The sequence below is a fragment of the Miniopterus schreibersii genome (genome assembly GCF_964146895.1).
Source record: "Miniopterus schreibersii genome assembly, chromosome: 3".
NCBI classification, from domain to species: Eukaryota; Metazoa; Chordata; class Mammalia; order Chiroptera; family Miniopteridae; genus Miniopterus; species Miniopterus schreibersii.
In genome coordinates this window covers 32577972-32593586 of record NC_138103.1, presented here as the reverse complement: position 1 = coordinate 32593586, position 15615 = coordinate 32577972, and the positions used below count along the sequence as shown (strand labels likewise).

The window sequence follows — 15615 nt, the reverse complement described above, 5'->3', positions numbered from 1 at the left end:
CAAAATATCCTGAGAAAAAGAGATGTGCTTCCTCCTGTGTGTCTTTTTTACAGATCTGGTAAAATCCTTCTCCTCAGGCTCCACTGGCCTCTACTGGATTGCAGGCCCCTGCCTAAAATACTCTTCTCTACCTGGGAATGAGACCAACATGGCTGGCTTAGTTCAATTGCAATTCATTCGCTGGGGCTGGACAAGGGCAAGCTCCCCTAAACGCGTGACTGGTAGCTAATCCAAATCTTCTGTCTGGTAGCAAGGGATAAATGGGAGACAACTGTAGGGAAATAGATGAGTGGTGTCTGCTGCAGAAAGGTTTATATACTGGCTGGTGGGAAGATGAAGGAGTAGCCAGCCATCTGGCAGCTTCTATTTTTACTGTGAACTATTGATGAGGTGGTTATTGGGGGGAGGGGAGGGGTGGAATTTTTAAGAGAAAGTATGAAAAGACATTTGAGAAAATAGTAGAGAGTAATAAATAGTTATGTCAGAAAAGGGGAAAGTCAATTCACTAGAAGAAAAATATAGTGATATTTTGATTTCAGAACATTGTTGAGTATCTGTCTGAGGTTTGTGTTCAGTAATTTAAAATGAAACCAGTCAACCCAATTTTGTTATTTTTTTCTAATAACATTCAATAAATGGATGTAATGCTAACAATTTTCTTGAGAGCTAACTAGAAAGTCATTTTTTTATTTTATTTTTAGGGAGGCCAAATTCACATAATATATGATTAACCATTTTAAAGGGTGCAATTCAGTGGCATTTAGTGCATCCCCTTTGTTGAGCAACCACCACCTCTCAAAAGTTTCAACACTTTCTCTTCACCCCCAGAACACTTTGTACCCATTAAATAATCACTCCTCATTCCCCTCCTCCCATTCCCTGCCAACCACTAATCTGCTTTCTGTCTCTATGAGTTACTATTCTGGATATTTCATATGAAAGGAATAATGCAATACGTGACCTTTTGTGTCTGGCTTCTTTCACTTAGCACAATGTTTTTGAGGTTCATCCAAGTTATTGTAAGTATCAGTACTTCATTCCTTTATGTGTCCTTAATTTAATTCCTTTTAAATTACAGTCACCATAGTGGCTATAAAGTGGAATCTCATGGTTTTGATTTGCATTTCCTTAATTAATGACCAAAGATGTTGATTGTTTTAAATTAAGAAACATTTCCACTAACCATTATGCTGAACACCTGAAACTAATACAAAATATTGAATGTAAACTGTAATTGAAAAAATTTTAAATTAAAAAAAATATATAGCCAATTTTATTCATAAAAATATTATTCAAAGTGATTAAACAAAACCATTTTGTCTTAACTATTATCTTGAGTACAATTCTAAAATATATCAATACACTTTCTTGACTGTATCAATAAATTAATTGTACAGTGGACAAAATTTATCTTCCTTTGAGTTTTAACTGTGTTACAATATCTTTATAATTATCTTTATTGTACATTGAGGTACATATTAAAAGTTGAATTTTTTTAAGTGGATTTACACAGCTTCAAGTGTATAATATGAAGTTGTATCTTTATTTTAAGTTGTATCTTAAGACAAATGTTGTTAGTGCTTTTTAAATCACCTCTTCACTCCAAAGTTGTTAGGATCATGAGCAAAAGGGAAGGGGAGCCTGGTCTTCAAACGGAGTCAAAGGTAGAATATTAGCCTCCCAGCATCATGTGAACTATACATTCTGCAAAGCTGGCTAATTAGGATACATAAAAATTGATCATTTAAAGACTAGATGCATTTCTACTCTTTTTATAAGCAGATACTTGATGCTAAGTTGGACCGAGCTTTCTTTTCTATGCTCTTTCAAAACAGTTACTCTGTAAAACAGTAGTTGTAATGAAAAAAGTAAAAAAGAAAAAACAAAAAAAAGAAGCAATGCTCAAGGTCCCCAGAGTTTTTAAGTTCAATTGTCATATCTTGTAGCTAACTTGGATTTCCTGTTACTTACTTTGATGCCTTGTTTTCTATCCCAGAATTTGAATTTGAATTTGAATTTAGGAAGCAATCCTAAGGGTTTCTGGAATTGAAAATTAGACTTTGTAAAGTTCTGAAGCCCCCATCAAAACAAGGGAGTGAATTTGAACTGGCAGCTAACATTGTGACTGGGCAGTAGAGCACAGTCTTTTATGAGGTGCTTAAATTAACAAAAAATTAAATGTATACTTCTTATTTTATTTTGCTCTCATCTCTTTTCTTTCTTTTTGGATTATCAGGGATATTTAATGGGCCATTTTCAAAGAGGCTGGGGAAATACCAATTTTCCTATGCTGATAAACAGTTTCATCATTATATAATGTAATCCAACAGTAAATTACTGGTTCTTGCCCCAACATGTCCACATGAAGAGGAAATAATATCCCTTTATCCTGCTTTTGTAAGGTGATGATACATTTGAGAACTAAGACTCCGTTTAAAAGTTAATAAACAGAACTATCTCAGCAAAGATTGCTCCTGGCCTGTTTGATTATGTCTTGTAGTAAGTCTTGACCAAACTCCCCATTCATTCTTCTGGACAATTTACAAGCTAGTTTTAACACATATGACTAGAGAAGTACCATGGAAAAATATGGAAAAGTAGCATAGTAAAATCCTATTTTGGGTATCAAGGTCATAGTCAGTGAGTTGTGGGGTTAAGGCTAAAACATAGACCTTCTGACTCCAAGTCAAGGTTTTTTAGAGTTAAGCTGAACCTGAGATAAACATATCTGAGTCAAAGGGATGTGAAGACAGAAACCCCGGACAGGAGGAGAATGAGATGGGGTTGGTGTCCATATGAAAAGGAAGCAGATGGTATTTCAGAATTCTCAGGCCTTAGAAACAAAATTAATTTTCTTCAGGCAAATAAACAAATATGCAGAGAAACAATGCAGAAGGCCACATAGTAAGGGGAGAAAAATCACAAAGATGAGGCTGCCTCACCTTTGCAGGCAACCTCAGAGTTAGGGTTTGGATATAATATAGAAACCAGAGGTGGAAGCAGACCAATATTGACCCAAAGCCAACCTCTTCTTACTAGCTGTGGGCAAGTTAATTCATCCCTAAAAGCATCTAGTTCCTCAACCTTTAAAATAGTCATAACAATAAGAAATATAAATAGAAATCCTTATAGGGTTTTGAGCAATAGAATAAGTTAACACATACATAGATAGCACACAGCAGGTAGTTACCAAATAAATGTTAGTTACTGTTGTTTTTCTATAGATTTTACTCACTTATTGTCAAGAGCATGGAATTTAGTAATCAGACGTGAGTTTATCAGGAAAATGCTTGTAATAGCAAGTAATAGAAAACTCAACTCCTACACAATAAGGAAACATATTATCTCACTAAGTGTAAGTCTCAAGGTAGGACATGCTTCAAGATTGCTTGATAAAACATTTCAATAATGTGAACCAGAGCAGGTTTTTTCCACTCTTCTATTCAGAGTGTGGTTTTGTCACATAACTTATTCCTGATATTTGTAGGGTGGCTACAGTAGCATTCATATCTGGTATATAAGAGAGAGTGTGTCTCCAAATCATCAAAGTTCCTCCTGTGTAGCGAGTGGTCCAAATTAGGTCACATCTCCTCATACAGTAACTGTTGCCAAAGAAAAGCAAGGCTCTGATTGGTTTACGCTTTGATTCCTGAACCAATCAGCAGCAAAGAGGAGACCATTATTGTGATAGTCAGACCCCTCAAATTTGGGTTGATGGTATCGGATCCAACGTCCACTACTGAAAGCTTGTGTCCCAACATTTACTTGCCACATCCTTGGGCAAATTGTACAACCACATTGAACTCAGTGAATTTTCTCATCTCCAAAATGGGTATGAAGCTGAATTAAGATAAATAAACATGAAAACAAAAGGTCTGGCAGAATACCTGGAATGTACCCAGTAAATGTTAATTACGATTATTATTTATCTATACACTTTCATATTATGTAATAGTTTTTAAAATATCTGGTACAGTGGGAGGTATTTGAAAATATGAACAATATCGGTTTCATTTTTTACCCCCAAAGTCTTACACATAATAAATGTTCAACATATTTCTTTAACAAGTGAGTGAATCAATGAAAATCCATTGAGTGAATAAGTAAAGGCCTAAAAAAAATAGAAGGAAGATTTAAAAGACAGATGATTAAAGGGTGCCTGGAGGAATTACAGATTAGGAGCAATATGGACACAAAATAGGCCGGACTGAGAAAGAATATATTTGAGAGAAAAAATACTAGACGTAGAGAAGCCTTTTCCCTGAAGCACAGAGTGCTTACAGGAAGTGAACAAATCACGCCCAGTTTGAGTTTAGGGTAGCCAGCTCACAGAGGCTGTGACGTCTTCAGATATTTTGTTTTACAATTCAACTAATAAATATTTGGATAAGACACATATGAGTGCTTACTGCAATCTAGAGAAGGTAGAAGAAATAATAATAGCTACTGAGTACTTGATGTGTTCCAGGAGTTATTTTGAGTGTTTCCCTATATAAACTCAGATAATCCTCAAAGCAAACCCATGAGGTAAGTACCATGCTTTCCATCCCCATTCCCATTTACAGGTAGAAAAATCAAGCCCAGGGAGACTGAGCAACTTGCCCAAATCACATAGGTAGTAAGGAGCAAACTGAGATTTTTACCCAAAGGGTCTCACTCAAGAGTCTGTATGCTTAGCTGTTACTCTAAACTGTGTAATAAAATAGGGTGCTCAGAAAAACTAGACCACATTCCCAAACCATGGTGCACCCAAGAGTTAACTGTGTTAGTGCCCATGAGGAGCACCACAGGCCTCCCAAGTCACTGAGAGCAGAAAGGCATAGCCCACAGTTCAGGACATGTGTGTTCCTTCTGATCCTTTCATTGCACTTCCGTGATCTCTAGCATATAATACAATGGCTGTGGAGAGTGCCAACTAGACAAATATTTGTGAAGTGGGCGATTTGTGCAGATGAATGGATGGATGGATGGATGCCAGTAAATATGATGTGCCCTCGTGACTTCCACAGTAGACCAACCTCTTCATGCTTCCCCACTGGGTAAATTGTCATTAAATACTTGCTGCACTTTTCAAGATGAGATGATAGGCTTCACAATAACACTTGGAGTAAAACAAAAAAGGCATGTATCCGCTGAGATCCCTGCCTCAGATGATACCCCAGAAGCTGGAATGAACACAAGGTTATGTGTCCCTTTCCGGGGACTCTGTCAGAATTGTTGCTGACCTATAGCCGAAAAAGCACAGCAAGCTGCCTGAATGAAAGGAAAAGCTGGTCTAGGGGCTCTCCGAGGGAATTAAGGGACTAGGGACTATCAAACTACCACTTTCCTCAAGAAGAACCTACAAACAGTAAAACAAAGACAGTCACTTCTAGACTTTTTTGGGAGGGAGGGGGTTACAGTTTACCATAGACTTGCCCTTGATCAAATTTCAACTTGAAATTCCTTCATTTTCCTTCAGCTCCATCTACCCAGCTGCTTATATGGTGAACATTTAAGGGAATCAGAACTCCTACTCTTTCTGGAGAGCTGTGGTCCCCCAAGAGTTCAGTTTCAAGAACCACATGTGAACTACGATATAGATTTCAGATACAGCTGTACAAATAAAGTGATCTTGTAACATAATAAAGATGACTGTTGAGATCATTGCACTAGAAATCTCTCTGCCTGTTGTAACTATGTGGTCTCATCTCTTGCCCAAAAGATCTTTATAATAAAAAAATAAATAAAATCAATATTATCTCCTTATCTGTCTAATCATTTGTCAGCTATGAGGAATATTCCAAAAGCGACTTTCATATTTAAGAGACATTGATGGGAGTAATTTGTTTATAAATTGGACTTTTAAAAGAAGCTTTAAAAAAGTCATGATAGTTACATACCCTTACAAGCAAATGTCTTTAGCTTTTAGCCTCTGAAGGAACAAAGTCAAAGCTGCTTGAGCAAGTTTCCTGGCTGGAGGAAAAACTAGAGGCTCTGGACCACAAGGAACACAGTGGGGAACCATTCGAAAAAATGGTTCTTGAAAGAGACCAGGTATGAGGTAGAAGAAAAATCATCTTCATTTTAAAAGTTACCTAAACAGATATGAGCTAACAATTCTACAGTCCTTACTGGCTGGGTTGGAGATTCAGATTTAAGTTCAAGATGGCAAATAATATTTGTATTTGCTAAACGTAATTGTATTCCTTGATAAATATTTACATAATAATATTTTTAAAGTTTGTTTGACATGTATCCCTTTGAATCATATTAGCTGAATATTTATTTTGTAGGTAGTATTGACTATACAAATGTTTCTTAGTTTTCAAGGTTAAACTTAGTCAAGGAATAGTTTCTGTGTTGTAAAACAGTAGATCAGAAAATTTGGCATATGCTTTTAATCAATTCTTTATAAGAAGTTATTCACCTCTGAATCTCTGGACATTTATATATGTGTTATAGTATAAATTTACCTCTTGTTCAACCCAAATGGATTTGTACCTGCCTTTGGAATATATATATATATTCCACAGAATATATATTACATATAACATATGTTTCACAGAATATATATTTTATATATATATATTCTTAGAAAAACATATCCATGTATTACAAAGACAAACCCATTTGGCCTCATATCTATGTATATATGATATGAGGTAGATTAATATTACCTGCAGTACATTAGCAAACATCATCTTTCCCAATCGTTTTCTAATTCTTAACACATTCATGTACTTTATCATTGGGCTCTTCCATAGAATGGAAGAGAGATTGGGATGGATGCAATAAATTTCTTTAATGATAATTTTCAAAACCTCTAGCTGAGATAATGCCATTCAAAGGTTTGAGAATTGGTACATATTTATATCTGCAATACTTTCACAAGATTTGAGAACTTGTACATATTTATATCTGGAATACTTTGAATACATAAAAGGAAGAGTTATACACTTTGTTTCTAAACTCTTCTCCATTTCAGTACATTGAGAAGTTGCACGCTGAAGTGAAAGCTTCCCAGGAGCAGCTCACAGCCCATGTAAGTACTTTTCTCCCTTTTTCATCCCTAATTCATACCATTGTTATCCTGGACGTGAGCAGAACTTACACTTCTGGTCTTACTGCTGCAAACAAAATTACAAGACTAAGAATCAGTTTTTAATACAGGGTTGCACAAAAGAATTCTGATTTAGGTTGATGTTAAAAATTATAAAACTAAGCTCATAGATAACCAGGTGGTCTAATCAGCTACCACAAGGATGAAAGAACTGGAAACCAAGAGTAGAAAGACAAGGAAGCCAGCTAGTGTAGTGAGCTAATGGAAGTGGGAATTATAGTATAGCAAGAAGTATCTGGAAATAATATGCTAAGTGAAATAAGCCAGGCAGCAAAAGACAAATATCACATGATCTCGCTTATACTTGGGATCTAAAGAACTTAATAAATTGATGAACAGAATAGATTCAATGGCATGGAAGCATGGATGAGACTGACAAATGTCAGAGGGATGGAGGAGGGTGGGTGGGTGGAGGGGGAGAGAGTAACCAGAGAATTTATATGCAGATATGCGCAGCCCACGGACAATGGTGGGGAGAGGGACTGGGGAGGGGGAAGGGACAGGGTGGAATGGGTCATTGGGGAGAAAAAGGGACATCTGTAATATTTTAATCAAAAATAAAATTTAACAACAAAAAAGTATCTGGAAAACTTTTAAAAACACATTGCCTAGAGATTCTGTTTCCTGTATGCCTAGGGTGGAACCTGAGAATTTGCCCTTCTAGGTGATGCTAGATTCAGGTAATGCTGACGCTGCCAGTCTTGAGACACTATTTCGAGCAGCACTGTTTACTGTTTTATATCTATTCATTATGCCCCAGTCTTGTGATTTTTAGGCAAGTGACCATATAAACAAATCTGTTACAGAATTATCCATTTTTGACAGCAAGTGCTTTCCTGAGAGAGACGCTATGAATTTCTAGGGTAAATTTCATTTCTATTTTAGCCTAGCTTTGCTCAGAGAATAACTAATGAGCATCTCCTGCCACAATACCCTTGTGTATCCACACGCATAAATCAGTTGTCACCCTGACACTGTCCCTTCCCAAGGATCTGAACAGCCTTGATGCCCTAAACGCTTCCTCAAAGAGCGGTTCACCACCCTTAGTGACCACCTCCATCTACATCTTGGGTGTTATGGGATGACTCCTTGGTTAAGAACACTGGCTAGTCATGTTAAATGGCTAATCTGAACAACACAAACTCCTTCGACCGATCTGAGTCCTGCAGAAAAAACTCTGCAAAATAATACATTCTAGTCACTATCCCTTTAGGGTTTGAGACGAGCTGATCCAGATAAAATCATAGTAATTGTCCCAGTTTTGTGCTGGGACAGAGAAGAGCTAACCAGCTGTGACAGTCAGCAGAACTCTTAACTCTAAATTCAAAATCTTTTTTGACCTTGGATGCTCAACTGACCAATACTGAAAATGACGGAGGCCTGTGTTTGTGACACTCTGACATCTTCAGACAGGAGTATATCTCATTAGCCCAGTATTCTGTCACTGAGGCCTCTCCCCCTGGCCTGCCCTTGAGGGTGCCTGATAATGACTATTGTCAGAGGATGTCTCCCCAGGCCAGACTGATACCTACAGCCAGATGCTGGGAGGGTGGAGGAGGGGTTTAGCTCATAATTTTTTAGGGAGAGCAAATAATTCACTAAGGTTCTGATATTAGCTTCCAGCATCTCTTCATGAAAAACTGATGAAAAAAAACTACTCATGGATGCCTTAGGGAAATTCCTGTGGTGTCTTCTCCCCTTGCCTGGCTTCTGTGGCTTCCATTCCTGTCCCACTGTTCCTGACCCACGTTTGTCTGAACTGGAGTTGCTTCCTTGCATTCGGGGGTTTTTTTTTTATAGCAATGACTAAGATTTCTCCTATGTAATTGTTCCAACATTCAGGTTTAATATAGCACTGTAATCACCAAAGTTTTGCTTCAAGAATATTTAAATTAAAATAGTAATCATAATATTGATTATTGAGAGTGGATTAGGTGAATACTGTGTGGTAGGTGCTTTATATATTATCTATTTTAAATCTCAGTACAACCCAACGAGATGGGCATTATTTCTTAGATAAGAAAACTGAGACTTAGAGATTAGATCACTTGTCACACATGTCAATTCTGAAACCCATGCTTTTTCTGTCAGTTTGCTGCCTCTCCAAATTATGTTTGTACGTGCCGTTTGAGGTATCAAACGGTATTTGTAAAAATTCTTTCTCCAACCTCCTTTCTCTCTGTGTTCACTCTGGGTGAGTCATCAGTTCACAATGCTTCAACTCTCCCTTCCATGCAAACAGCCCCCTCCACCCCCAAGTTCTTATTTTAATCATCCTCTGATCACAGCTCCTTAGTGCTATAATGAGCATTTCTTAAAACACTGTTCCTGGGGAAAAACAACAACATTCCAAATGATGTCAATAGATATTTTGGGGAAAATATAGGAAAAGCATAGGAAATTAAGTTAAATGGGTGTTTTCCTACAGGATTTATTAGTGTATAATCAATCTCCATGTCATTTGTCTGTGGTGTTTGACCATGAATGGTATTTTAAGCACACAGGTTTGGAGACTGCTGGCATATTACATTGAATTAAAGCACTGTGCCTGCTAAATATGACCCAACTGTCTTGCTGACACTCCAGGCTCAGCAGATACAAATTCAAATTTGTCATCTATTCCCACCTTTTAAATATGCTCCTCTATTTGTATTTCTAGGTCATGGTGAATAATATCACACTGTTGTTGTTTATTCTAGGTCTAGAAAGCAGTATTAGAATCCTACCCCTTGCCCTGGCTGGTGTGATTCAGTTGGTTGGAGCATCATCCTGTACAGCAAAAGGTGGCGGGTTCAATTCCTGGTCAGGGCACGTACCTAGACTGCAGCTTTGATCCCCACTCAGGAGGCAACCAATTGATGTTTTTCTCTCGCGCGCGCTCTTTCTTTCTCTAAAAAAAATCAATTTTTAAAAAAAGAATCCTACCTCTCTGTGCCTCCATCACAAATTTAGCCTCGCACTGCACCCTTCCCCTCCCAATCACAATGTAGCCCACTTGCTTTCACATCATCAAGCCCTGGTTGCGGAGGAGAGAAAGGAAAAAAATCTCTATGTAAAGATTTGAGGCCAGGGCAGAAAGCCAAACAAGCCAAAGATTAACACTCACAGGGAGAGAGTGTCCCACTGGCGTGGCAGAAAAGAAAAAGGGCATTAAGGGACCAAGGTGGTCCCATAGATGTGGTGAAGGCTCTTTTTGGAGATTGAAAGGCTCCCGGGAGTGCTGGGAATGCTTAAGACTAGGAAATAACAGAGTATTAATGAGAGTTGTCAGTCAATATGAACTTGAACCCCCTTAAGTGCCAGAGCTGTGTGTAAAGTTTGGAATTCCCATTTGGGCGTGCCTCCTAACCGCAGCACTCCAGTAGTCTCCCGGTTCCCCTGCCTCCACACTGAGCAAAGTTTCCAAAGGACCATCCCTGCCCCTCCTCTCCCCCTCCTCGCTCACTCCCTTCTCTCTGCCTCATGCTGAACAGGCCTGTAGAATGGAACAGCTGTCTCTCTTTACACACCCAGCGTCAGCTGGTGCTCTGTGACTTTGTTCTCTGTGTCCTCTCAGTCTAGACTATCCTTCCCTCTCCTCTTTATCTAAGTAATTCTTACCTTTCTCACAAGACTCATAGCAGGGATCAACTTCTCCCTTTACCCCCAGAGTACCTTCTCCGGGCTCCCACAGTCTCCTGTACATACATCTATTTTAGCTTAAAATATGACGTTTTACTGATGTTATCCGTTTATACATCTGTCCCCACCAATGTGAAGGTCACTGAGGGCAGCACCAAGAATATGATTCTGTATCCACTACACCAAGTGTTGAGCTGAATTGAATTTTGCTCAGATCATGTCATTTCCTGTTTCAAAGCCTAGAGTAAGACAATGGTTGCCCATTATTCCAGAATAAAGTCTCACCTCCTGGCCATGGCATTTATCACACAGAAAATGAAGGCCTGCCTCCTTTTCCTGCCTCCTCTCCATCACACACCTGTGACCCCCGAGTACACGCATGCATTCCTGTCCTAGAAATTCTGCTCCAGGTTTCTTTTGCACCCAGAGCATCTGTCTCCACCACTGTGTTTGCCAGATTCTTCTCATTCATCATCAAGATTGTTTCCAAGAAGTTTCCCCTGACCATCAAACTAGAAGTAATCTCTCCTTCCTTGGTACTTGCATAGATCCTCTCTGCACCTCTCTTCTGTCACTTGTCATACTTTGGCCCCCAAAAGGTTATTTGATGTGGCCTAGCTCTTCCCCAAGACTGTGAGCTCCTGGACAACAGGAGCAAGTCTGTTTATCTTTATGCCTCTCACCATGTCTGGCTCAATGCCTTGTACAGATTTCATGGAAATGAATTGTTAAAATGGCCAAATTAAAAATAAAGTTATTTTGATATTTGAATCTCTGGAAACATTACTTTATGTTACTTTATTCCTTAAAAAATGCCAGTCACATAAAGCATTGCTTTAGTCTGAAATTGATACTTTGAAGGTATAATGACATGAAAGGACAAAAGGCAGTGGTCTCTTAGAATGGAAATAAGAAGAAAAATAACCCAGGAAGAAACTGGGAAACCCCTATTTCAGAAGCAGTAAGAACATCTAAAGGAAACTATGGTCTTAGAAAATGAACAACCTAGGGGCCCTGGCTTCCTTTTATTAAGAGTTTGCTTTTCTAGAATCCAATAATTGGATTATATTATCATATAATTAAATTGATATTTATGGAATAGGGAAGAAATACAAGCCTAAACATTTCAGAGCAAGTTGTCACTGCTCATATTTTGATGATTAAAATTTCATTCCATTATCTTTCTTTGCCTAATCACTTTGCTTATATTTTCTAAAGATTACAAAGAGTTGCCCTTCCCAATGCATACATGGGTACTCACTCTGAGCCACCCACAGAGCAAACCTGCCTGGGGGTTTTTATAATTCCCTCCCACATGATTACTTATCTGCTTAGTGACCTACAGAGATTAAACAATATTTGGAGTGAATGTTTATAATCACATGAAGATAATTGTTCATGTTAGGGCAATTTGAGTCAGAACTAGGAATTCTTAGGGGGCAAAATCCTTTTTAAATTAATGCCTCCCAAATTGTTAAATCCATTGCTTGCCTATTTGTAACATTTTGGGGATATAAATACTCAGCCCTGTCCATCCGCTCCATCATTGATGATCCTATTATCTGCAGGAGTCCAGAGGTTTGCCTCCCCACCCTCACCTCCATTCCAATAACCAGCTACCCCCAAGACTTTAAATTTCTTTAATATTTGATGAGATTATTTCAAAAGGAAGAATCTTGATAACTGGGTGGTAGACACTCGAGTGCTCTGTTATTCTCTACACTGTTCTGTATGCTCAAAATATTTCATAATAATCTAAAAAGTTACAAATATCCAGAAGAAGGAACCTTTCCAATGAATTATAGAGCATACTTCAAGCTGTAGGATAGATGAGTGGGTCTTTAAATGAGAAGCTCCTGACCTAAGGACATACTTAGACTTGGAAGCAATGATCCTGAAGCTCAGTGTCAGGAATGTAGGACAAGGAAGAGCCACCATGGGTACCCAAAATATTGGTTTAACTTCTTCCTTTCCTTCTCCAAAGAAGCTATCAACTGTCATTTTGCTAAGTTAAGAATCTACAAGAGCCCCTAATTTAGATCAAGTGCAGACTCCTCTCCCCTAGAATTCCCGGCCCTCTGCTCATTGGTCTTTTTCTACCAGGACAGAGGATATGGGCTCTTGTTGCTGCTGCTTTGGGTTGCCTGAGTCCATTAATACATGGTTGGCAACAGTACCGTGATATTCTTTTCAGTTGTATCTCTCCCATCCTACACAGTCTTAGAGGGCCTGTAATTCAAAGTGTCCTATCAGCTACTGGGTGGGGAGTAGGCATGTGCCCTAAGCCAGCTGGACTCTGAATATTAATTTAGGTGAAGCAAGAGAGGAAAAACAGTAGTATATCCTAACAGTAATGCCCTGGCATCATGACAAAGGAGTTTGTGCTGCTAGGACCAGAAAGGCTCTGGTTCCTATCTATTTCTAAATCAGATTCCTGTCCCTTTTAGGAGCCATTCGATAACCCCAGTTAGCTTGAAGAAAACTGCCTTTCTCTTTAAGCTGGCAGAATCAGATTCAGTTGTTTACTGCTGAGGGCTATAATTCTTAAACTATCTACCTAAGTTCAGTTCTCAAAGTAGGGCCCCGGGACCAGAAGCATCAGAGTCACCTGGGACTTGTCTGAAATGCAAACTTTTATTTTTTTAATAAAGTTCCAAACTCCCACAGCAAGTACATGGCAGAGCTGGGATTTTTTTAAAATATGTTTTTACTGGTTTAAGAAAGAAAGGAAGGGAGAGGGGGAGAGAGAGAGAAACATCAGTCAATTGCCTGCAACCAGGGCATGTGCCTTGACTGGAAATTGAACCAGGGACCTTTTGGTACACAAGACAACACTCAACCAACTGAATCACACTGGCCAGGACTGAGGTGCAAATTTTTAGGCCCAGTTCACACCTCCTGAATCAGAAACTCTGCCAGCAATAAGTGTTTTTAAAGCCCTCCAGATTATTATGATCATGGCTAATGTCTGAGAAGCACTGCATTGTCCAATAAAGTCCCCACCAGTTTCAGCCTAGACCCTTTGTTCTCACCAAAATCATTGTCCCCACCCAGCATCTTGCTGTTGGGGGGCAGCCCTCATGCTCCTGGCTCTGGGAAACATTTCCAGGCCTGATTCTTAGTACAGCTAGCTAGGATCATAGCACACAGGACATTTTGTTCAACTCGCAAGCCAAACAGAAATGATCTTCCTGCTCCTTCGTCTTTAAATCCCACACTTCTGTGTGTTCTAGAAGCATCACTTCATTCCTGAAGCTTGTCATGACTAATTCCAAAGTAAAGTGACAGTAATTAATAACACCTTAGAGTCACATAACAATTTACAGTTTCCTAAATGCTCCCACACACATTACATCATTTATTTTTCACAACAATCCTGTGAGGCAGGTATTACTCCTCCTCTATCAGATAAAGAAAGTGAGAGTCAAGAGAGACAGTAAGAAGCCTGCTCACTACAAACAACCAGTAGGTAGCAAAGAAAAGACTCAAATGTACATATTCTGATTCTAGAGCCCCTGTTCCATAAACGTGATTTTACTCTTAATTTAGATTTTTTGCTGAATGTATACATCAATACACATGCGGTTTGTGTCAATTATTTTTTAGCATCTTTTAACTTTATCGTAATGTGCAGGCCTCCTGGCAGAGTTAATCCACCTGAGAGACTTCAGTAGTAGGATCTAATGGAGCCCTACTTGGAGCCAATGGGGAATTGGGAAATACCTTGCCAGTGGGCCATTCTTTTAGAGCCAGACATGCCGATCTAAATGGACAATTCCTCAATGATTATTTATGAACAGAACCCATTGGTACTGAAATGCAGCACGTGGGATAAATCTCAGAAATATTTTCACCACATTAGTTGATTATATTATAGTTCACTCCTCTCTGCATCCCACCATCTTGGGTTGGCCTATCTGGACTGGATGACCATTTGCCTCTTTAACTTTGACCCTTTATGTAGTTATTGCATGGCTCATCTTCCACATGCTTGATCTGAGGAGGCTAAAAAGTCAAATAACAGGCTTTCAAATCCCATGGAGAATCAACCTTGGTGAGCCAAGCTTCGCTGTGAGCTTAGAAGGGAAGGGGGTCTGAGCTCTCACTCCACACCAGCAGGTTGCTCATTACCCAGAGTCAGTACTCTGAACTGCCAGCCATCAAAAAGATCCTTCCTAGTAAGGTGTGGTTAAATAGTTCATCTCTAGCACACTGATGAGGCAGTATTCAAAATAAAGCTCTGGAGTTTTACCAGGATCTTATTTAAATAATTTTATCTTTATCTCTCTTTTTTTTTCTTTAAAAAGCCAAGGCATAATAAATAGCTGTGAGAACCACTAAATCTTAGCTGTAGGATCAACTAGTGAAGGCAGAGAGAGGGGCAGAGACTCAAGGCATGAGTTTGGTCAGCACATCACTCAAGCCTGAATTCTGGCTCACACCTGGACACTCATGTTTCCTTCTCTGACCTGATTTGAATCTGGTTTCTTCATATCCTATAGATGGCAAATAAGTTTAAGCTGATCAAGCACCCAAGGACAATTCCTGCCACCCCAGCTACTTTAGAACCATTGCATGTGTCTGAAATTTGTTTAGCCACCTAATTGTACACGTGCCATAATCCTTCCACTTTTCTTTTCAGTAAATACCTATTAGCTAACTATGCAGTTCATCAAATATATATTTCAGTTTCTTACTTGATAAACTTGGACTTCTCACACCATCATCCTATCAAGAGAATATATAGAATTTAGAGGCCCAAACATTCCAATGCAGATTTTAGGTATAATCTCTATCTACTTGTCAAAAAATCAGGTGGAAATCATGTAAAATTGTTCACAGCATTTTTCCCTTTGATCCTGAGCTGCATTAATTTATATAAACTTCCAGCC

At 38.8% G+C, this 15615-nt stretch overlaps 1 protein-coding gene across 1 annotated transcript in view; it reads left to right on the top strand.

The window, feature by feature from the left end:
- The window catches only part of CCDC192 (coiled-coil domain containing 192), a gene marked incomplete at its 3' end in the record, with an annotated part of 168537 nt that overhangs the window by 42497 nt on the left and 110425 nt on the right, over positions 1–15615 (top strand). Inside the window, exons 4-5 of the mRNA XM_081131157.1 lie at positions 5905–6036; positions 6968–7024. Coding sequence (XP_080987283.1) covers positions 5905–6036; positions 6968–7024 — 189 coding nt within the window. The remainder of the gene's footprint in view (positions 1–5904; positions 6037–6967; positions 7025–15615) is intronic.